The following is a 23,776-nucleotide window of genomic DNA, read 5'->3' as shown; positions in this document are numbered from 1 at the left end:
TTAGAGGAATAAAGGCGAATGTGGTACATATGTTATGGGTATTCGAATAGAACTTAAACTTTGATCATGTATATATGTTAAAAATTTATTTAATAATACGACTTATATATTTCAGACTTAGTCAAGCGAATGTATTGTGATAGTATTTCGAATTCGAACGCATATCATTCAATCTTGAATCGGTATATCTGTATGCAATACAGGTAATTAGTTACCTTTTCTTACTATACATAACCATTCAATCTTAGGTTTTGTCGAAGGTTGACGGGATCGAAAGCGTTGAAGTCCAGTCTACTCCTTTTTGCTTTTACCCTTTTTTCTTTTGGGACGTTATTTAATTTGTGATTCTTTCTCTTTCGCTATCTAAGAGAAAGTGCGGCTTAATTAGGTAGCTTTGTTATTTTCGACCAAATTATTGACTAAAATAGTTACTGAGAGATTTTGGACACTAGGTCTAGCATTACATCTAAACACAAAGTATACGTACTTCCAAAATGCACCATTCCCCTTGTAAATTAAAGGCATAGTACCTCTTAATTACCCCTCTCCCAATAAGATCAATGAAAACAAGAAAGATCAAAAATTAAACATCTCAGCATCCGTTGTTGATTCATCAAGATGAAAAGATAAACTAATTACGCTATTTGTAGCCTTGGGAGCAATGATTTCTATGTGTACATAAGCATGCCAACTTGAAACCAACAAAAGAGGGGGGAAAAAACTACTAACACAATATAACATTCTAAGTTACTTGGTAAAACAAACAAAAATATTTGATCATTGATGTGCAAAAAGTTACAAATTGAAGGCATCCCAAACTTTATACAAGATTATTAAGGTGATGCTAGTAGTGATATCTTTTCTAACCTATCCAAAAATATAAAACAGTTGAACCCAACTCTCTAACTTCACCTCTATTTAAAATCACCTCTAGAGTTGGGCAAAAAAGTATGAATAGTATATTATTATTTCATAAACTAAAACATCCGTATATGGCATATCTCCTTATTAATCCTTGCTGGTTAGAAAATTTAGCAGACCAGATTTTGCAATCTCAATTGGACCGTCGAAGCATCAATCCCTAATCTCGTTATTTTCACCTACAACCATAAGATAACAAGAAAGGCAATATTTAGGTTCTAAATTTAACTAGCTACATTTTCCACCATCTTTCATACTAATAATAAACTCATAAATGAATTACCTGAGCGTGGATTGTATAGAAAACCTTATCGCAAATTGTTGAAAAATGAGCAGTAACAACTTGAGCTCCTTCTTCCTCTAAGACGTTTATAACTTCTTGCAAGGCGAAGTTCTTTTTCAAACCACTAATTAAAATTACCTCTAGAGTTGAACCCAACTCTCTAACTTCAACCGCTGGTGTTTCTAAAGTACAAGTTGTCATTACTTTCTTTGAAGTACTACTTCTTTCACCTGTGCCTTGTGCTACGAGCTCGTCCTTCCTTCTCTTTAATACCTCTACTCTTTCTTTTAATTGCTCAATGTAAGTAATAGTTTGATCAACTTGGTCTTGTTGTGAAAGCATCTCCTGAAATTGTTTCGCTAGGAATTGTCAAGAAAAGAATTAACAACCCATCTTTAAGGAAACAAAAAGGAAAATTTGATTTACCGAAAAAGATTATATTCTATGCATTGAATAAACACTACGAATAATATTGAAACCATATTTAAGGTACAAGGCTATAGTTGTCTTAATACATTGAGCTAATGCAAGAACTTTTAAACAAGCTAATAGGCATTAAGAGAAATTCCAACAACCATTTCAAGGATTATATCAGATATTGTCCGAAGAACGGTGAGTACTCCGATACAGTTTGGGTAACCCTGTGCACAAAGCATCCCGTATTTATGAAGGGTCCCGGGAAGGGCCACACCCCGTGGTATAATGCAGACCCCCTAATGCAAGCATTAGTGACTGCCTCCACTGCTCGAACCCGTGACCTATAGGTGATCACGTGGAGACAACTTTACCGTTGGTTAAAGGCTCCCTTCAATTCCAGTACATTTAAGGCAGGATAAATTGTTGGCTCATAAGAAAAAGGCAATGGTGTGCCGACCTTCTGCCAAGAAATTAGTTAGGTACGTATTATCCAATGTACAAAACTTTAGAAAATCTAGAAATTCTTAAATCAACTTATCTATTGAAAGCATTTACAAAATTTCCTCACACATTTGACAGCAGAATTTCAATCGGTTGAATTTGAGCAAGAATAGGGTTTAAAATTCATCAAATATATGAACTTTGCTAACGAGTTTTCGCAAATTAGGAGTATTAGATAACAATCATCACATGTAAATACAAGTACTAAGGTAATTAGGAGTTTTGTTAATTGATTTTCCTCGTAAGGCAAAAGCAAAGGTCAAGTGAATAGCAGCGATAACTGCACAAGTGAATTTGAAAAATGTACATTACTTGCAACCTTTTAAAATCCTTTAAGTTAAATAAAAGGTCCTTAAAATTTGATAGATTGTTGAGAGTTATGCAGTGAGAACTGAGAGAGTATATGAAGTTGCTAAAGGCTATAGCGGTTGCACAATGCCCATCCTTCTCTTTCTTTCTCCATCTTAGAGCATCTTATACAACTAAAAAAAACCCTAGATTTTTATTTTTTTTAATAAAAAGAAGAATCATGGCTTGCTTAAAATTAACTGTCTGGCTTCTACTCTTGGAGAGAAATTAAAGTAGCATTTCTAACATATTAAAACAGATCAATATTGATCCTATAGTGGAAGGAAGAAGATCAATAGTACTTAGTTTTAGTAGTTTGCTTGTCCAACATATCGTCTTGACTACAAAGACTTGGCCTTACAAAATCCCGATGAAAATATTAGAAAATTTCCAAAACCAAAATCCGAGATTAAAGAACCGTGAGATCCCAAAAATCCCCATCAAAAGGACTTGGTTTTGAGATTCAGCAGCTCTCTACCGTGGCAGGATTATAGCATCTAGCGTTCACTCTTGATTTGCAGTTAATTTCAATTTTATTTCATTTTCGCAAGATGGACAGACTAATCATGAATTATTTTTCAAGTGAAGCAAAACAAACTATTACTTAGTTCCTACGGTGCAAGCAATCATAGAAACATAATCATATAGAGTGGGTTTAACGTACGTACCGTAGAGGGTTTAAAGTGGTGGGGAGGAATGAGAGAAATAAGCTTAGAACAAAGATACTTCATATAGATTCTTCTGTTCCTTTCCACTGTTTTCCTATCAGGCTTTTCTGAACTAATATTGTACTTACTGCTACTTTTCATTTAAATTGTGGGTCGCTCTCTTCTTAAGCAAATCTGGTTTTGCAGTAAGCAAACCAGAGAGTTTTGATTAAAAATAAAGAACAACGAGCAATTACACAACGTAGGGAGCGATGTAAGTGATTGTAGAGATCTGTGTGGTTTTGGGCTTTGAAGGGTATTTATAAAGGAAAAAGAGGGGAGGAATTATCAAAAATTGAACGTCACTGTTTATGAAACTAGAAGAGTAAATGTCAACGTCATAATACATGGGGAGTGAGATGGATACTTTGACTTTTACCTGTCCCACCGCGCTAACACCGTCCGCCCCTACTCCAAAGGAAGATAATGTGCAACCACAGAGTAACTCTTCGGGAATACTTATAATTTAAAAAAAAAAAAACTTTTTGTTTCCTTCTAATTTTTATGTTTTTTAATTGCTTATGTTTAAAATATAGGTTATGAAAAGGTTGGTTTTTGTGTTAAAAGTTTTCTCACGTGGGCGTGTACATAGTGGCAAAATGATGATATAGCAATTTGACTTTCTAGTATGTTTTGTATTTTATGGGCAACTAATACATAGCTTGCCGATTTTACTATTATAAATATTTACCTTAAAACGGATAACAATTAAATTTGTACGCGGTTTTAAGGATATGCGTATTGATTCAATACAAGCAATCAAGAACGTTAGTTAAACAAATTAAAGATAAAATAAATAACCAAACCAGTTATGATGTTGAATCCGGGCTCGAATTTAAGCTCAACAATAGTTTTGACCTCGACTGGACCTTTGATTCGAAGCCAAATGTATATGAAGAACTATAATTAAAATGAGAACCTTTCAATAGTTAGAAAGTAGAGAAATAAATATGTATCGCCTTGATATGCGTGTTATAATGTCTCTATTGAATAAGAAACTTCTCTTTTATATAGTAGGGGAGTTTTACCCCTAGTACAATTCTAAAAAAGATAAAAATCCTCCTTGTACATCAATCACTGATACGCTACCGGCATCGGACGAGATCCGAGCCGTGATATTCGATTGGGTGCGGATATCACAGCCCTCTATTAGTCGTGTGCAACCGTTTGTAATGCTTTCCGAGGTCTTGGAGCTTGTTCCAGGTTCGGGAGGTGGGGGTGGGGGGTGTTGTTGTCTTGTTAGGCCCGGTGACGACTACCCCGTTCCATCGTCGAATCAAAGAGTTCTCAGATTCGGTTTCTATCTCATACATTCATTTTTTTTGACTCACCGAGAACTCGGGGTATGTCCTGCCCCCGAGTTGACCCGTATACAGATAGTCCCCTTGTTTCTCTAAGAGTAGGTTTGCCGAAACGATGGAAAACAATGGATGAACTCCGGTTCCTTCCTTTGTACGTTACAATCGAGACGACGAATAAGCTAAATGTCCCATTAGTCTCGTCGTTCTGACTTCGGACATGTGTCAACCATCGGTTGGTCGCCTCCGAATGTGACACGTCGCGTAATGATTATATTTTCTCCTATAAAAGCTTCAACCTTTTGTACTTCTTCCACTTTCCAATCGCAGCTTTTATCTTCGAATTCTCTAGCGGCTATCAACTCTTTTAAATCTTTATCTCTTTACCTTTGATCTTCAAATCTTCATAATTGTTCTTAGGTTTCTACCTAGATCTTCATCCTACCTTCAAACCTTCAAACATTCATACCTTTTCCTTCAAACTTTCATATCTTTCCTTTAAACCTTCATATCTTCGTTTCAAATCTTCTTATTCTCCAGATCACGATGGCCAAGACTTCCAAATCAGTTCCACAAGTACCGAGGCGGCCGTTCCCGAGGTGGTTGTTCTCGAGACGGCTGCTCCAGAGGTGGTTTCTCCCTAAGTGGCTGCTACCGAAGCGGCCCCAGAGCCCCCCATGAAAATAAAAAAACTTTATTCCTGGGGGTATGTTCAATTGCAGACGACGTCAAAGTCGAGAAGGCCTCATCCAAACAAGACCGATGTGAAGGGGCATCGAGATATATATGCTTTATTACCGAAGATACCCTTCACATAATCCGAGAGGACTGTAAATGAGGAGGTAAGGACGTTCGTAGTCCCGGGGCCTGAGGATGATATTACCACTTATGTGGAGGGGTATTTAAGTATTTACATTTATCCCTTGACACTGGGCCCGGTCGAACCAATAGTTTTGGCCTTTAGAGATACAAGGTGTGCCTTGGGAAAATCCACCCGTTTCTTTGGAGGATCGTGATCCTCCTATGTTACTTTTTGAACAACACAAAGTCACATTGGTTCACCCTCGACCACCTAATCCGTCTATATAGTCCCCATATTTTTTGAGGGGGACTAATCAATCTCACTCGCCGGGCCAGCGTGGCCCCCTTTTCGAGCATCGACGAGGATCGAGATCGAGATCGAGGCTGGCAGGGGCACTTCATTGGGGTGAAGACTGAAGATTTGATCCCTCCCGAGTTCCTATCATTTCCCGAGAAGTGGAATGCATCTCGTAAGTGTAGTCTTTCCTTAAGTGTCAATTTTCCTTTATTTCCTTTCTCATCATCAGTATTTGTGGTCATGCAACTATTGCCCGTATTCCCAATGTTGTCCCCCGGCTCAAAGAGTAGATCAAATGCATCTGCAAGCAGATGTCATACTTCAAGCGCTCGTGGTGCAAGCTTTGGAAGGGCCGATGAGAAGCCCGTTCTCATGGTAAGGCTCTTCTCAGAATAACGCCGATCTTTTCTTTTTTCTTCGCAGATTTGCCTAAGACCACTCAAGTTAGGCCCTTGTAAGGGGATGAGGGTGTGCCCTTACCCATTGATTCCTCTGTTACGGGACAGTCCAGGGCTGCCATGTGGGATTAGAAGAAGAGGAAAATAAAGTATTCGGTCTCCTCGGGTCCCAAGGTGAAGCCAAAAAAGAGGGCGGCTTCCTGGGCTCGTAAGCCCAAGAAAAACACCAACTCCTAGGTGCCGGATTCTGACTCGCTTCGCCAGCTCTAGGATGAGTCCAAAGAAGATGACATCTTCATCGCTCATGGATTGACCCCTGCCGGGGAGCAAGCGGCAATCATGGAAAAAATCCATGAGGCTGATCTTCTTCCGACTCAAGAGGCCGAGATGGAGACAGGGGCTAAGACCCCCTAAAAGTTGCTTCTGTTGTGAAGGAGGCGACCGGTATGATAGACATCATCAAGATGCCATCCTACACCGAGTCCATGCTTGAAGAGGCCTAAAAAGGAAAGGAAAAGTCAAGTGAAAGAGTTCACGGTGAGGACGATCCTCTCTATTCCTTCTTTGATGACGTGAACATGTCCACTTTGGAAGATATTTTCGGGCTGGGTGTCTTGGAGATCCCAAAGAAGGACACACCTTCGGAATTTGGAGGGCTGGATTCGAGCCCAAAACTGGTGAAACAGTTTGCCACTCGGAGTGTGGACCCCGGTCGCAAGAGAATGGCTATTCTTACTGTCCCAGAGGATGATCGGGTTCTATACGCTCCCTTGGGCATAGCTAGCTGCCTCCGATGCTTGGTGACTGAGGAGTACCATGCAAAGATGAATGATGTGGGCGGATCGAGTCTCTTCAATGAGGCGCAGCAGGCGCTGAAACGGGTAATGCATCAATACTCTATTGTGAATTCCACTTAGGGTTTGATATCTCTTACTATTTTCGTTGTTTTGCAGGCCTCGGTGCTTTACCACGAGAGCTTCCTCCGGTATCGCTTTGAAATTAACCAGCTCGAGTTTGAGCTCAAGGAGCAGATTCAGAAGTAGGATATGTACAAGCTTCTCAGTAAGAAATAGGACAGGGCCATCAAGGATCTTCAGGCCGAGTTAGACAGGGCTTAGAGGGAAGCTTCGTCCCTGAAGCGGGAACATGCCGACCTGGTTGAAAAGGTAAAGGTATTTGAATCTAAAAATGAGGATCTAGTCGTGGTGACTAACAAAAAAACCTCGTAGGTCCAATAGAAGATCGACCTTATTGACCAACTGAGTCGAGATGATTAGGTCCAGACCATGGTCGACGGGTGGAAAAGAAAAATGGACTTGCTGGCTTCAGAGAAGGAAACCGCTAAGGCAAAGCTAACATCAGTTGAGAACCAACTCCGGGTGAAAGACAAAGTTGACAAGCGGTTTTAACTAAATGACGATCTCCGAGTAAAACTGAGCTCGGTCGTCGCAGAACGGGATGCCCTCGGTAAGGAATATGAATATGTGAAGTCCAAATTGGACACAACCTCTACCGATGCTGAAGAGATGGTGGCCAATACAAGGCTTATATGGAGGTAGCAGAGACCCTCCTGAAAGGAAAGGCCGAATATATGAAGCAACTATCCCGAAGAGAGACCCTCGAAGAGATCCACGCCCGAGGTTTTGACATGTCGGCAGAGATCAAGGAAGAGAAAAAGCTCGAGGCTGAGGCAAAGAAGCTTTACGAGCCCGAAGGTGTCGAAGACTCCGAGGGCTCCGAGGGATCCGAAGGCTCCGACGATTCTGGCGACGAGTCGGGCCCTAGTGTAGATCAGGCGTAGATTCCTTAGCATTTGTTTTTGGTTTTTGTCTCATGTATATATTATGTTTTTTTTTTTATTTTTTAGGCCGTTTTAATGGGGCCTTTGTAGGTATATTTCGGAATATATATATAAAATTTTCCCTTTCTAGCAATTTCGTGTCTTTACTTTTTCAACATCTTTTCATAATTTCTATTATTGTAATGTTTCTAATGCCTTAGCATAGAATCAAATGTATTTATAGGGTGAACACTTTTTAGTGGTCCGAACGGAGCCTGGCTTCGATATAATTTTGTGTGCTCGAGGCTTTGAAAACTCGGTGTGCCCGGAAGTTTTTTCAGGATGCTTAAATGATTTTAGACAATGCGTTTGACGAGGGTAACCTTTTAGTAGGTTTCGAGTTTTTATAAAGGCCTTACTTTCTGATTACGAGCTTCGGACGTCTCCGAGCCATTTTTAGGGTGGTCATAGCCTTTTGTATTTAGGCATCGCCTAATAGGTTTGGTACCTCCGGGATTTAGTAGCCCGAGTTGTCCGAATTTTATTTTTTAGACGACAGTCCCCAAGTAGGGGTAGCCCTTGGGCTCGATAGTCCCCGAATCGGGGTAGCCCATGGGCTCTTAGGATTCGAAATATAAGAGGCAAGAAAATGTGTAATAGCATGGCGGAACTTTCTTTCATTTTTGTATGTAAAGTACATGATCAAAAACGCGTAAAAGCTTGTATCCTAGCTAAAGTGGACTATGTGGACACGGCTCACACGACTGTTTGGCCCTTACAATGAATCCTAACCACCGAGCCTTAACTTCTAGCATACGAGGTTTTCTTTTTTCCTTGCTAAATTTTTCCTTTCTAAAAACCTTAATCCGAGGGTAATGGCCCCCAGCATTCAAGGTCGATCTTGAGGGGGCTTGGATATTATTGATGTGAAATGTATGCCCATTGACTCCGGTTTGAGACCGACATTCGAATCTAAGTTAGCACGTTTTACTGTTACCTTGTTAAAAACCTTGCCGAAAAATCTATTTCGGACAAAAATGGTTCAAGGGAAAAAGAGTACTACACGTGCTTTCAGACCTAACATCCATATCCATCCTTGGTTATTTACCTGCAAATGTTAGTCTTATTCGTAACATGATTAAAGAGTAACTAAGTTCGTACTTAGCAGTAGTACCGCTTTAAGTGTGCCACATTTCTGTTGTTCGGTAGCTGCACATCATTTCCTGCTTCGTGTATGTACGAGCCTTTGCCGGTAATTCCGATGACTCGATATGGTCCTTCCCAATTTGGTCCTAGATTCCCGTCGTTCGAGTTCCAGGTGTATAATGTTACCTTTCTCAAGACTAATTCCTCGATCTTAAAGTGTTAGAGATTAGCTCTTCGGTTGTAGTATCTTTCTTTCACTGTTTCTGGGCGGCCAACCGGACTAGGGCGGCCTCCCATCTTTCATCCAATAGCTCTAGGCTCGTGATCATGGAATCGCCGTTTGACCCTTCTATCGCATATTGGAACCTGAGGCTCGGTTCTCCCACTTCAATTGATATTAAGGTTTTGGCCTCGTAGACCAATGAAAATGAGGTGTCCACGGTACTAGACTTCGTGGTCGTACGGTATGCCCACAGGACTCTAGGCAGGATTTCCTTCCATTTCCCTTTGGCATCGGTCAACCTCCTTTTCATGTTTTGAAGTATGGTCTTGTTTGTCGATTCCGCCTATCCGTTCCCACTAGGGTGGTACGGTGTTGATAATATCTTCTTATTCTTGTGATCTTGCGAAGAATTTATTTACCTTGCTGCCGATGAACTGTCTCCCATTATCGCACATGATCTCGGCTGGTATCCCGAATCGGCATATTATGTGGTCCGAGATGAAGTCAATTACTTTCTTTTCCCAAACATTCTCAAACGCTTGAGATTTGACCCATTTGGAAAAATAATCATTGATGAATAGTATGAATTGAGCCTTACCGGGGACCACGGTAAGGGACCGACGATGTCCATCCCCAATTTTATAAATGTCCACGAGGACAAGACCGAGTGGAGTAATTATCCCGGTTGATGGATCATCGGTATGTGTCTCTGGCAACCATCGCATTTTCGCACGAAGTCCTTCGCATCCTTCTCCATTTTGGTCCAGTAATAGCCGACCCTTATTAATTTCTGAACCACATATTCCACCCCTGATTGGTTCCCGCAAGTGCCTTCGTGAACTTTTCTCAAGGCGTATTCAGTATCTCTCCGCCCCAAGCACCTGGCAAGTGGACCGTTGAATGTTCTCTTTAAAAATGTCCTTTCGACCATGCTAAATTAAGGCTGGCATGTGAGCCGGTCCGGGCCCTAAACGGGCCAAGTGGGCCGGTCCAAACGGTCCTGATCCAGGGCCGATCCCAAATTAAACGGGCCAAACGGTCCCGGGCCAAATGGTCTTTTTGTAGGAACCGGCCCGGGACTGGGCCCGCGAACTCATGGTCCCAGGCTAAACGGTCCTGGACCGCGGGCTAAGTGGGCCCAACTGATATTTTGTTTTTTTAAAATTAAATAGAAATTAGAGACAAAAAGATGTTAAAATTTAATTCAAATTTATAGTCTAAAGACAAAAATATTGTAAAGAGATATTCAAAGCAATGCCTTGTAATTTTATTATTGCATTAAAACAATATGGCAATATCTTTCTTATTCTTCCTTCCCCCCTATGGAATGAGAACAACAAGGTGCTAATACCACCATTGAGAAAAAAAAAAAAAGAAACTAATCAAGATGTGCCAAAAATACAAGTTACATAATACATACTAATTTTTGTTCATACAAGTTATATGGTATCTCTTACAAATTTCATAAATCCATCAAGGTCCGGAGGAATTTCTGTTGGTGGTGGCAAAAAAGTAGCTTGGTCATCGCTGCTTCTGGGCGAAGCAGAATCCTCCACAAGTTCAGCTAGTATTTCTTCGTAAGATTCATCTTTGTAATGACCCGACTTGTTGTTTTAAGAATTAACGCCTTGTTTAGTGACTTAAGGTCTCGAGCAGTTTCATAATATGTATTATGACCTGCGGGTGTGGTCGAGTTTGATTTTCGGATGATTCGAGATTAAATTGAAAGAACAATTCTCATTTTTTAAGCTTAAATAAAAAGAGTTGACCAGAGTTGGACTTTTGAATAAACGACCTCGGAATAGAGTTTTGATTATTCCAATAGCTTCGTATGATGATTTTGGACTTAGGAGTGTGTCCGAAAAATTATTTGGAAGCCCGTAGTTAAATTAGGCTTGAAATGACGAAAATATGAAGTTAAAGTTGAAAGTTTGACCGGGGAGTTGACTTTTTGATATCGGGGTCGGAATTCAGTTCTGAAAATTTTGATAGGTTCGTTATGTCATTTATGACTTGTATGCAAAATATGAGGTCAATCGGACTTGATTTGATAGGTTTCAGCGTCGAATGTTGAAGTTGAAATTTCTTAGTTTCATTAAACTTGAATTGGGGTGTGATTGATGGTTTTGATGTTGTTTGATGTGACTTGAGGCCTCGAGCAGGTTTTTGTTATGCATTGGGACTGGTTGGTATGATTGGACAAGATCCCGGGGGGCCTCGGGTTTGATTCGGGGTGGTTCCATACCAAGTTTGGGTGTTTTGATACTGCTGGTTGTTGGTTCTGGTGTTGTTCTTCGCGTTCGCTAGGATCCCCTCGCGATCGCGTAGAAAGATTTTTCTGTTGGGACTTTGTTTTTCGCGTTCGCGAAGAAGGAATTTTTGCTGCCCTTCGTCTGAATTTGGAGGTTCATATCTCGCAATCTATAAGGAATTTGAGATGATCCAAAAATGAAAGTTGTATCCCTATGTGTCTAGTTTTCAGAAAGGTAAACCATTTGTTATTTGGAGTTGTATCTAAAAGGTTATGGTGGATAAACTAAAGGCTATCTGGGAAGAGTTTGAAAATTTCTGTTGCATAGGGATAACTTTGGAAGCTTATATCTCGCAATATATAAGGAATTGGGAGATGAGCAATAAATAAAAGTTATAGCCCTTGGAGTCTAATTTTCATAAAGTTAAACCATTCATTATTTGAAATTCTGTACAAAAAGTTATAACCATTATACTAGAGGTTGTCTGAGAAGAGTTTGAAAATAGTTGTTGGAGATTTTATTCATCGCGAACGCGAGGGGAGGGTCGCGAACGCAAAGAACAAACCCCTAGGCAGCAGAATAAAGTCCAAATTCGTCACATTTTTCTATTTTTGGACGAAGGAATCTCGGGTTAAATTACATGAATCTATTATTGTTTTTATCACTAAATTAGTGAATTGGGTTGAAAATGGTAGAAATCCTCTAGACTTTAATTTAATATTTGAAGGGCGATCCATTATCGGAATTTGATAATTTTGGTATGGTTGAACTCGTATCGGAATAGGTGTTCAGATTTCGTAAAAAGTTTGTCGGGTTCCGAGGAGCGGGCCCCGCGCTGACTTTTTAGAATAAAATTTTAAGTTGGTATTTTGTTATCCGGAATTTACTTCCGATGAATTTTGATGAAGTTGTACAATTAATTTGGATAGATTTGAGTTGCTCGGAGGTCAATTCAAGCAAGAAGGCGATTTTGGAATATCAGCATAACTTCAAAAAAGTAAGTATCTTGACTAACCTTGAGTGGGGGAATTACCCCTTAGGCATTGAGTCTTATTTGAAAATTGTGTGATTGGAAGCCGTGTACGTGAGGTGATGAGTACGTACTCGGGCTTATATGTCCAAATTGTATTGGTTTAATGTTTTAGGCAGCTTTATGTATTAGATTGGATAATTGTTGGCATTTGGTAAATCCTTGAATTATCATGCCTCATTCCTTATTTGTCGAGTTTGTATTTTATATAATAATTTGGTGTTGTGATCACTTGGATTTTATGTGAATTCCGTGTGTTTGTTGATTTGATATTTTTCTTGGAATTAAATTCATGATGAAATCCTTATTTGCAAATATTTATAAAATAAGTTTAAATTGAGAAGTCAATATAATTATCAAGAATTTGGATTAATGAAGGCGTTGTCCTATACTAAGTATTTTTCACCTCTGTTGATCTTTTTGAGGTTTTATATACGTTGTGCGGAACCTTGGGCTATTTGTTGAGAAATTTATTGATTCTACTACATATTTAGACTTTGGTTGTGGTGAGTGGCAAATTGCGATATGAATTGTTGTATTGTGTTGTGGATTAAACACTCTCCTTGATGTTATTTATGCTTCCTACCTTGCTTGTTAATGATATACATGTGCTTGGTAAGGAAGAGTGTAAAGTAAGAAGGGTGATGCCGTGCTCTCTCTCTCTCTCTCTCTCTCTCTCTCTCTCTCTCTCTCTCTCTCTCTCTCTCTCTCTATATATATATATATATATATATATATATATATATATATATATATATATATATATATATATATATATATATATATATATATATATTATTGGGTGAGAATGAGACAAGTGCATGAAGGTATTGTCGTCCCATTTGATGCAATATGTTGAATATATTTCTCACGCCACGAAAGTTAAATGAGGTGTCACATGGTGATTTTTATTTGAAAGAATTATATTTGAAAGATATTTACTCGAAAGAAGTATAATTGAAAGATATTTACTTGAAAGAATTATATTTGAAAGATATTTATTTGAAAGAATTATATTTGAAAATATTTACTTGAAAGAATTATATTCGGAAGGTATTTATTTGAAAGAATTATATTCGAAAGATATTTATTTGAAAGAATTATAATGGAAAGATATTTATTTGAAGGAAATTCGAAATATATTTATTGAAAATGATTATATTCTAGAGACATTTATTGAAAAACTTATAGATAAAAGATGTATATCTTGAAGGACTTGATTAATTGGTTGTACTTGTATTTATTATTCGTTTGAGCAATATTTATGATGTTCATGTTGCCTTGCAGTTTAAATCACTAGTTGATTGGTGTTGCTATCACTGCTATTTGTTTTCTATTATTTTTGTATGCTATATTGCACAGGTTATTTGACTAGTGAGTGTATTGACTGTACTTCGTTACTACTCCACTGAGGTTAGTCTTGATACTTACTGGGTACCGACCGTGGTGTACTCATACTACACTTCTGCACATTTTTGTGCAGAGTCAGGTATTGAAGATATCGAGTTCGGACAGAGATTTGAGTATGATCGCAAGGATTCAAGGTAGGACTGTTTGGTCATCGTAGTCCCTTGGAGTCTTTCCATTTTATTGTACTGATAATTTCTTATTCGAACAATATTGTACATTCAATCCTCGAGATCATTCCATGTATTCAGTTAGAGTTCGTGACTCAGTATTACCAGTCTTGGGAGGTTGTATTAAATTATATGTTTTAAAAAAGAAAACTGGCTTGAATTATGATTATAATCGACTTACTTAGTCATAGAGACCAAGTGTCATCACGACGCCTGTGGTGGAATTTTTGGGTCGTGACAGTTGGTATCTGGTTCTGATTCAGCAAGTCCAATATTTGTTTCTTTCCAAACGGAGCCAATCTCTAAAAAGTACTGATTTTTCCAAGCTCTCCCTCATATACGCTCTATAATCACCGAGTTGAAGTCTTGCTTGACTGAAAGCACTCTTCGATGTCACTGTTGAAACTTGAATAGTTAAAATATCTCGGAAAATCCTTGAAAGAACCGAAAAGTATTTTTCTTTGTCCTTCCACCATTCCAAAAGATTAAAGGAGCCGTCGGGATTTACTTCCTCAATTCCCTGCGACAAATAAACTTCAAGCTCATTTAATTTTGAAAAATCACTACTACTAGAACCTTGAGAACCCCTAAACCCCGCGCAAGCACTAAGTGATCTTACTTCCGCAGTTCTTTTAGATGATTGAGAATCAGAAGAAGAAGGAGCCGGAACATTTGGTCTAGCATGATTTAATGCAACTTGATAAGTATTAAAAATAGTTTGAGCATTTATTCTAATTGAGGCTATTGCTTCTGGAAGTTGAGACAACTCCTCATCTTCAAGTGCTAAACCATTATAAACAGTTTCATACCGAAATTGAGGACCTCTTAATTGTATACAAGGATTTAACAAAGCAGCAACACCATAAATAGGGGGAATAGGGAAAAAAATATTTTTTAAATTTTTTTCTCATAGAATCAATAGCAAGTTTATAAATTTTCCCACCCTATGAAAAATGAGCAAACAAATTTGTAAGTTCTGCAATATAAACTAAACAGTTAGAAATAGTAGGATAATATTGCCCAGAAAAGTCATTTGTAGCAATATACTTTCAGACGAAGATATCTCACTCTATCTTGAGGGTATTTCAATATGTGTCTAGCCAAAGTTTTCAATATGTGCAACAACCAAACTTGCATACATGTAATTCCATCTAGTTGAATAAGGTGTAGGAACCTTTCTTTCTCTTAGGCCAAATTCATCGCATCTTTTAAAATATTCTCTAAGTTTACTTCTACGGTTTGAATCAAAAAGCCAGTTAAGATCCATTTTAACCTTTTCAATTTCAATATTTAAAATTCTCATACCATTACCCACAATTAAATGGTAAATATGACAAATACATCTAACATGAAAAATATTACTAAATGAAGGATTTAGCGTAGTGGTAAGGAAGGTTATAGCATTTGTGTTACTAGTAGTATTATCCATTGAAACTGACACTATTTTATCATTAATGCAAAAATATCTATAAATATCCGTAATTGTGCTGGCAATAAACTGTCATGTGTGACGTGAATTAATTATTCTATAAGAAATAATGCGCTTTTGCATTATCCAATCCCCATCAATCCAATGACTGGTAACAGTAAGGTAATCACAATGGTTACCACTTCTACCAATATCAGTTGTAATAGTAACACGACAATTTAATGAGTAAATAAATAGCGCAAATATTGATCATATTCATGTTTATATTTATAAATATTTCTCTTTACGGTTGTGCGAGGATAACCTTTATAAGTAGGATTAAAATAGTTTCTAATATAATGCACAAAGTTAGGGTCAGAAGGAAAACTATAGGGTAAACACATAACAATTACCATTTTTGCCAATTCTTCCCAATCGTTTTTTGGATCATAATATAAAATACCACCGGTAACAGTGTTAATTCCCGATTGAAATTGATTTGAACTGGTACTAGGGTCAACCTCACTAGGAGTAGGTACACTTTTCCCCTCGGTCAAAGATATCTCACTCTATCTTGAGGCTGTTTCAATATGTGTCTAGCCAAAGTTGTCGCCCCCCCCCCCTAAATATTTAAAAGCTAACTACGTGCCACAAGTTTTACACTTAGTCTTATTTTCTGGAATTAGTTGAGTAAAGAATGGCCAAACAGGAGATGTTTCCGTCTGTTTGGTAGGTTGTCTAGAAAAAATAGGAGTAGTAACAAGAGTATCATTTGGGACATCATTTGGATTAGCAGGGTTATCACTAGTTGGGTTAACATCAGGAGAAGTACTAGTGGGTGTATCATCATCCTGTTGAGTTTCATCAAAATCTATTTCCTCATCATCATGTTCATCAATAGTTGGATTAGAATAAAGAGCATTTATTAATTCATGGTGTAATTGTTCACCAACTCTAATATTATAGCAAAATTGACTCTTAGTAAATTGTAATAAACTATTATCACTATCAAGAATAGCAGGTTTAGGACAGATATGGGGTTTGGTTCGGGGAACCCAGGGTAGTGGATGAGGAACAGATTGAGCACTAGATTCCCCACTCTTGGATTTTCCCTTATGTTTACCAAATTTTTTTAAGGAAGACATCTTAATTAATCAAGTAATAGAAAATAAATAAAACAAACAAAACTATAATATTAAAACTTATGAGTTGGAACAGGTTTACCGAATTGACGAACAACTTGTTGAAAATTGATTATCGTTGAAGACTTGAAGACTTCAATTCACCAACTTTATAATTTTTTCACAAATTGTAACAATAAAGTAAGCAATAGTAGCAATTATAGAAGAATATTAGAGAGAGATTGTGATAGATTGATGATTTTATAAGAAAAATGAAAGAATGAGGGGGTATTTATAGTTGAAAATAGGGGAAAAGTATAATTATAAAAAGTTTGGGGTTAAAACAAAGTTGGGGGAGGGGGGGGGGGAAGGATTAAATGGCTATTTTGTAAATATCCAACGACTATTTTGTGACAACCGCCAACGGCTATTTTGTGACATCCCCCAATGACTAGATTTTAAACTACATTTTTTTAAAAAATTTGATAGTTGGGACAGTTTGGCCCGCCAAGGACCGATACGGTCCCGGTCCCAAACGATCTTGGTCCCAATTGTAGAACCGGCCCAGAAGCCCAGACTAGGCCCACGAATACCGATCCTACCGGTCCTGGCCCGTTTGGCCCGCGGTCCCGGACCGATCCACTTACCATATAACTCTCGATTCTTTGGGATTCGATGAAATTTTTCAGTGTTCAAGTAATCTATGTACTTGTTCCTCCAATCCCAAGTTAAACTAGTGGAATTTACTTCGGCGTGGCCCTCTTCTATCACCTATTTCATGAGTTGTACTACTGTCCCTAAGCTGAACTCATCGACATCGACCGATGACCCCAGGTTAGCCAGAGCATCGGCCTCATTGTTCTAATCTCGGGGCATGTACTGCAGGGCCCATTCCTTGAATTGATACAGCGTTACCTGTAATTTATCAAAGTACCTTCGCATCCGTTCCTCTTTTACTTTGAACATTCCATTGACTTGATTTACCACAAGGAGGGAGTCGTACTTGGCTTCGATCACCTCGGCCGCAAGGCTTTTAGCTAATTCGAGACCTGCAATTATGTCCTTATACTCGGCCTCATTGTTAGTCAATTTCACAGTTCTAATAGATTTCCTAATTACACTCCCCGTAGGTGGTTCCAACACGATGCCGAGTTCAGACCCTTTTCCTAATTTGTCAAGGGTTTGTGCATGATGTTCCTCAGTGGGTAAGATGCTATGACACATATGGGGTGACTTTGAAAGTATGATTTTAATTTTTGGGAGGCGCTTAACAGAGTGAGTGCCAATTTTTCCAAGTGAGGGTACTTTGTTTCGGCCTCGCCTAGAGTTCTACTGACATAGTAAATAGGAAATTGCGTACCTTCCTCTTCCCGGTTCAAGACTCCACTTACCGCTACCCCGGATACCGCCAAGTAAAGGTACAACTGCTTATCCGCCTTCAGAGTGTGGAGCAAGGGCGTACTCGAAAGGTACTATTTGAGTTCTTCTAAAGCTTGATGGCATTCTGGGGTCCAGGAAAAGTTCTTCTTCTTCTTCAATAGTGAGAAAAACCGATGGCTTTTATCCAAGGACCTCGATATGAATCGGCCTAGGGCGGCTATACGCCCTGTCAGCCTCCTGAACGGCCTTGACATTGTCCACCATGGTGATGTCTTCTATGACTTTGATATGAATCGGCCTAGGCCTCTGAACGGCCTTGACGTTCCATGAACACGAGGAATTTTTCGGATCCGACCCCAAATGTGCACTTTCCCGGGTTCAATTTCATATTGTATCTCTTAAATATGTCGAAGGTTTCCTTCAAATGTTTCAAATGGTCCTCTGCTCGCAGGGACTTGACTAATATGTCGTTAATATAAACTTCCATTGATTTTCCTATCTGTTCTTCGAACATCCACTTTACTAGGTGGTGATAGGTAGCACCAACGCTCTTTAATCCAAATGGCAGTACGTTATAACAATAGGTGCCAAATTTAGTGATAAAGGAGGTTTTTTCTTGATTGCTCGGGTCCATCCAAATTTGGTTGTACCCGGACTAGGCATCGAGAAAACTGAGTATCTCGTGCCCGACCGTCGCGTCGATCATCTGATCAATGTTAGGCAAAGTAAAATAATCCTTAGGGCATGCCTCGTTCAGATCTTTATAATCCACAAACATTCTTAGCTTATTTCCTTTCTTAGGTACTATCACTATGTTGGCTTACCAGTCCGGATACTTAACTTCCCTAATGGATCCTATTTTAAGGAGTTTAGATACCTCGTCCTTGATGAATGTGTGCTTGCCCTCGGACTGTTGTCTCTTTTTCTACTTAACCGGGTGGAACTTCAGGTCCAAACTCAGCCTATGATTTGTTACCTCCGGCGGGATCCCTTCCATGTCAAGATGTGACCAAGCTAAATAATTTATGTTAGCTATAAGAAATTCAATGAGTTTTTTTCTGAGCTCGGGAGTTAACCTCGTTCCTAGGTATACCTTCCGATCGGGTAAGTGTTCGATCAATATGACTTGATCCAGCTCCTCGACCATCGATTTGGTAGCATCGGAATTATCGGGAGCAATGAACGACCTAGGAACTCCATAATCATCCTCCTCGCCTACTCCTCGCTCTTCTGGTTCGGTCGGGGCTGGTATCGGTGATTGCTATTTAATTTCTTCCTTCCTGGCCGACTTTGTGTTCTTTGACATTGAGATCATTGGCATTTGGATCACCTCATCGACTTCGAACATTTCTTTTGCCGCCGGCTGCTCTCCGTAGACCATCTTGATTCCTCACAGCGTAGGGAACTTCAATGCTTGATGTAATGTTAAGGGTATTGTCCTCATGTTGTGAACCCATCGCCTTCCGAATAAGGTGTTATACCTCATGTCCCCTTCAATCACGTATGATTTTGTATCTTGAATCATCCCGACGGTATTCATTGGCAGGGTTATTTCTCTTTTAGGAATTTCACATGCCATGTTAATCCGTTCAACACCAGGATCGCCTACACTATTTGATCTTGTAACCCAACTGCTCTACGACCCTCGATCTGATGATGTTGGCCGAGCTGCCTAGATCAATCAATGCACGTATAACTCAAAATTTGTTGATACGAATTTCAACAGTGCATCATTATGAGGCTATACGATTCCCTCAACATCCTCGTCGTTAAACGAAATGGTTCCCCCGGGATGTAATATCGGGTATGCTTTTCCCTCGTGATGGATACTTTAGTGCGATTTATCATTAGCCCCTAAGGAACATCGACCCCTCCAATGATCATGTTGATGGCGTATTGAGGTTCTTCTTGGTCAGTCTGTTTTTTGGAGTCCTTGTTCCTGAAGTAGTTTTTGGCTCGATCACTCAGAAACTCTCGGAGGTGCTCGTTATTGAACATCGGGCAACTTTTTCTCTCAATTGTCGGCAGCCCTCGGTCCTGTGGCCATGAGTGCCATGATACTTATACAACAAGTTAGGATCTCTCTAGGTAGGATCATACTGCAATGTTCGAGGCCACTTGGTTTCTTTGATGCGTCCAATAGCCGATATGATGCTCGCTGCATCAACGTTGAAGTTATACTCTGATAATCTCGGTGCTTCCTTCCCCTGAGCGGCTTGTCAAAACCTCAGACCTCGGCTATTGGCTCCACGGTCGCTTCTTTACTCGTTCCTCATGGGTTTACGTCCTGGCTCGATCCCCCTCTGATGTGCACTGTATGGTTGATACCGATCTCGGACCGACCTTGATTCATGATCGATGACTCTCTTAGGCATGTCGTCTATTCTGATGGGATAAACATACCCAGAAGGGGCACCGAGTTGGTCGTCCCCGACTCTAATTTTTGATTGGTACCTGTTGTGGACGCCGACCCAAGTTGCCACCAAGTACTCTACCAAATTTTGTTTTAGCTGCTTTGAAGCCAATGAGCTTCGGGGCTTAAGTCCTTGAGTGAATGCCTGAAGGGCCCAATCGTCCACAATCAGAGGCAAGTCCATCTGTTCCATTTGAAACCTTGACACGAACTCACTGAGCATCTCGTTATCTCTTTGCTTAACCTTGAAAATGTCCAATTTTCTAGTCTCGACCTTGATGGCCATGGCATAAGCCATTACAAAAGCATCCGTGAGCATAGAGAATGAATCAATGGAATTTGGGTGCAAGTTATTACAGAGTTTCCCCGAACTTCTTTAATAACACTGACTCGATTTCGTCGTATTCCAAGTCGATACCATTGATGGTGCATGTGTAGGAGATCACATGCTCATTTGGATCCGTGGTTTCGTTATATTTTGGAATATCAGGCATACGGAACCTCTTTGGGATTGGCTTCGGTACCGCACTTGAGGAAAACGCTTTTGGACAAATTTCTTGGTGTCCGGGCCTTTCAATATTGGAGGCGCTCCTGAGATTTGATCGACCCGGGAATTATATGTCTCTACCTTCTTGTCGTTTGCCTCAATTTTCATTTTACCTAATTTCACCCATTTTGTTAATGCTTCAAGCATTTTCATTACTTCGGGGCTGACACCGGACTCAGCTTTGCCTGGCCTTTCGTTGATCTGCTCATTTCTTCGGGTATTTTCCCGGGACAGTTCGGGCTCAAATATGTTGGGGGCGCGACCTTGATTTTTCAGCTACGCTATCTCCGTCTGTTGAGCCTGCAACATTTTGAAGATCAATCGTAGACTGATCCCGTCGCCCTCACCTTCGGGCTCTTCTCGAGCCGTTGGCCGAGCTCCTCCGCGAAAGCTGTTCTCGAGGTTGGTAGGCAGGTTGGCGTCGATGGCCACCTATGAGTTAACATCGATTCGGTCTTCAACTAGGACGCCGTTAGGATCAACAGAGGGCACCTCATTGCTAGGCACCACATTATTATTTTCGCCATGATAGCCAAACTCAGACTCAACGTTCAAGTGAGAAGATTAAGAATTTGACATTTTTAAGTTGACCTGGAATTGAGACCTTAAAGAACAAGTGTAAAATAGAGCGTGTTATGAAGATTTATGTCAAACCATCACTATTATCCTTAGCCCCACGGTAGGCGCCAAACTGTTTACCCTTAAAACGAATAATAATTAAATTTATATGCAGTTTTAAGGATATGTGGATTGATTCAATACAAGCAATCAAGATCGTTAGTTAAACAAATTAAAGATAAAATAAATGACCAAACCAGTTATGATATTGAATTCGGGCTCGAATTTAAGCTCAACAGTAGTTTTGCTCTCGACCGGTCCCTCGATTCGAAGCCAAATATATATGAAGAACTATGATTAAAATGAGAACCTTTCACTAGCTAGAAAGTAGAGAAGTAAATTTGTATTGCCTTGATATGCATGTTACAATGTCTCTATTTAATAAGAAACTTTTTTATTATATAGTAGGAGAATTTTACCCCTAGTACAATTCTAAAAAAGGTATAAATCTTCCTTGTACATCAATCATTGATACGCTATCGGTATCGGGCGAGATCCGTGCCGTGATATCTGGTTTGGTACGGATATCACGACCCTCTGTTAGTCGTTTGACCGTTTGTAATGCTTTACTAGGTCTTGGAGCTCGTTCTGGGTTCGCGAGGTGTTGTCTTGTCAGGCACGGTGGTGATCACTCCATTCCAACCTCGAACCAAAGAGTTCTCAGATTCGGTTTCTATCTCATACATTCATATTTCATTTGACTCACCGAGAACCCGGGGTGTGTGTTGACCCCGAGTTCACCCATATACAATAAAAATTAGTTGTATGGCTTTAGTAATACAAATAGTTAGTTCAGTGAATTTGCTGTTACAAAAAAAATTAATTTTATAACTTTAGAACTACAAAGAGTAATTTAGTGATCACCGGTGAAACTAACCCCTTACCTCTCGCCGCGCAATCTAAAGTACTCTCAAAGCAAGAGCTTTCATTTCGTTCGGTTTTGTTTTTTCAAACTTTCTGCTACATTTCCCTGGCGCAATATTCTAAAGTCTCAAAGCTAGAGCAGGCTGAGCTTACATTTATGTTCGGCTCACCTCATTTTTATAGTCTTTTTTGAATTATATATACACGCACATGATCCCTCGTATTCCAACTCCAACTCCTTCCTCGTATGTGTAAAATAATTTCTACCCAGTATATATATATATATTCTCACCACTCCACCGCTTTTAAATTTTCAAATGCTTATATAATTAAACAATTTTGGCTTTTTTTTTTTAATATTTAATCAATGCAGTGGATATAATGTACGATTTGTTAGGATGATTTGGTGAGTAACAACAATAATATACTCTGTATTATCTCACATAGCGGAGTCTTGAAAAGGTAATTTGTACGTAGATTTAATCCTTATCTTGTGAAGATAGAGAAGTTATTTTCAATATTCCCTCGACTCAGATTTTTTGGTGAGTGCTTACTTTAAAGGCTTCTATCCATGAATTGTTAATACGAATTCTCTTATCCCACAAAAAATAATAGATTCCCGAATCAAACGACTGTAAGGTTAAATAAGTCTTAGAATCTGTTTTTTAATTACTGAAATAGCTATAACAAAAAGCCAAATATATTGCTTGTGTTGTGATGGGTTCCTTTTATCGTTTATAATGAACTAGTAAGGATAGCCCATGCTGCGCGTGGGCCAAATAACATAATGTTTCAGTTGAGATAATTAACGTGAGTAATTGTTTTTTTTATTTATATAAATTGATAGTATATAGATTTACTTATTTTTACAAGGAAGGTGATTATTTATGTTTGTTTTTCACCTTTTTAAAATGAAAACATCTTTTTCCTTAAGTTAAGGCATAGAGTTTAATACTTTTATTGTTTATTTTTTATTTTTATAGATATATCAGTGCCCTTGGATCCCAATTAAATCCTTCTTTTTCTCTTAATTCTTCTGTAAATTAATTATTTTTAGGTTTTTGCTTAATTTTTATAAAAGTTATTAACGTAATAAATGTCCTTCTATTTGATTAGGAAATATGTCTTTAATATCACTGTAAAGCAACTAATACCTCAGGCATTGTTAAATTAAATTTGCACCAAATTAATCACGTCGCTTGATAATACTAAACTACTGCATTTTACCTGCTCATCAATCGTTTTAGATCTTTTTTATATCACTATTGCGTGCGTAATTCATTCTACTTTTTATCACGGCTCAAAAATCAATAGTCGTGATGGCACCTAACTTGACTCGCTAGGTAAGCCAACTAACATACAATACAATTTAAATAAAATTATAGGAAAGTAGTGAAGAATTATCTAGACATTTACAAATTAACCCAAGAACTGGTAGTACAAAT

At 39.0% G+C, this 23,776-nt stretch overlaps 1 protein-coding gene across 1 annotated transcript; it reads right to left on the bottom strand.

Moving 5' to 3' along the window:
* Positions 1–762: 762 nt before the first annotated feature.
* LOC107780839 (transcription factor bHLH162-like) lies at positions 763–3,428 on the bottom strand. Its single transcript, XM_016601438.2, has 3 exons — positions 3,139–3,428; positions 1,205–1,549; positions 763–1,100 (listed from the first exon to the last, which is right to left on the bottom strand). Exons 1-3 carry the CDS (start codon positions 3,277–3,279, stop codon positions 1,032–1,034), a joined length of 555 nt encoding a protein of 184 aa, XP_016456924.1. The 5' UTR covers positions 3,280–3,428; the 3' UTR covers positions 763–1,031.
* Between the last annotated feature and the right edge of the window lie 20,348 nt (positions 3,429–23,776).

Source organism: Nicotiana tabacum, chromosome 4, assembly GCF_000715075.1.
Source record: "Nicotiana tabacum cultivar K326 chromosome 4, ASM71507v2, whole genome shotgun sequence".
Lineage (NCBI taxonomy): Eukaryota > Viridiplantae > Streptophyta > Magnoliopsida > Solanales > Solanaceae > Nicotiana > Nicotiana tabacum.
The sequence above is the reverse complement of the archived record's forward strand: the minus strand, read 5'-3'. Positions and strand labels throughout refer to the sequence as shown.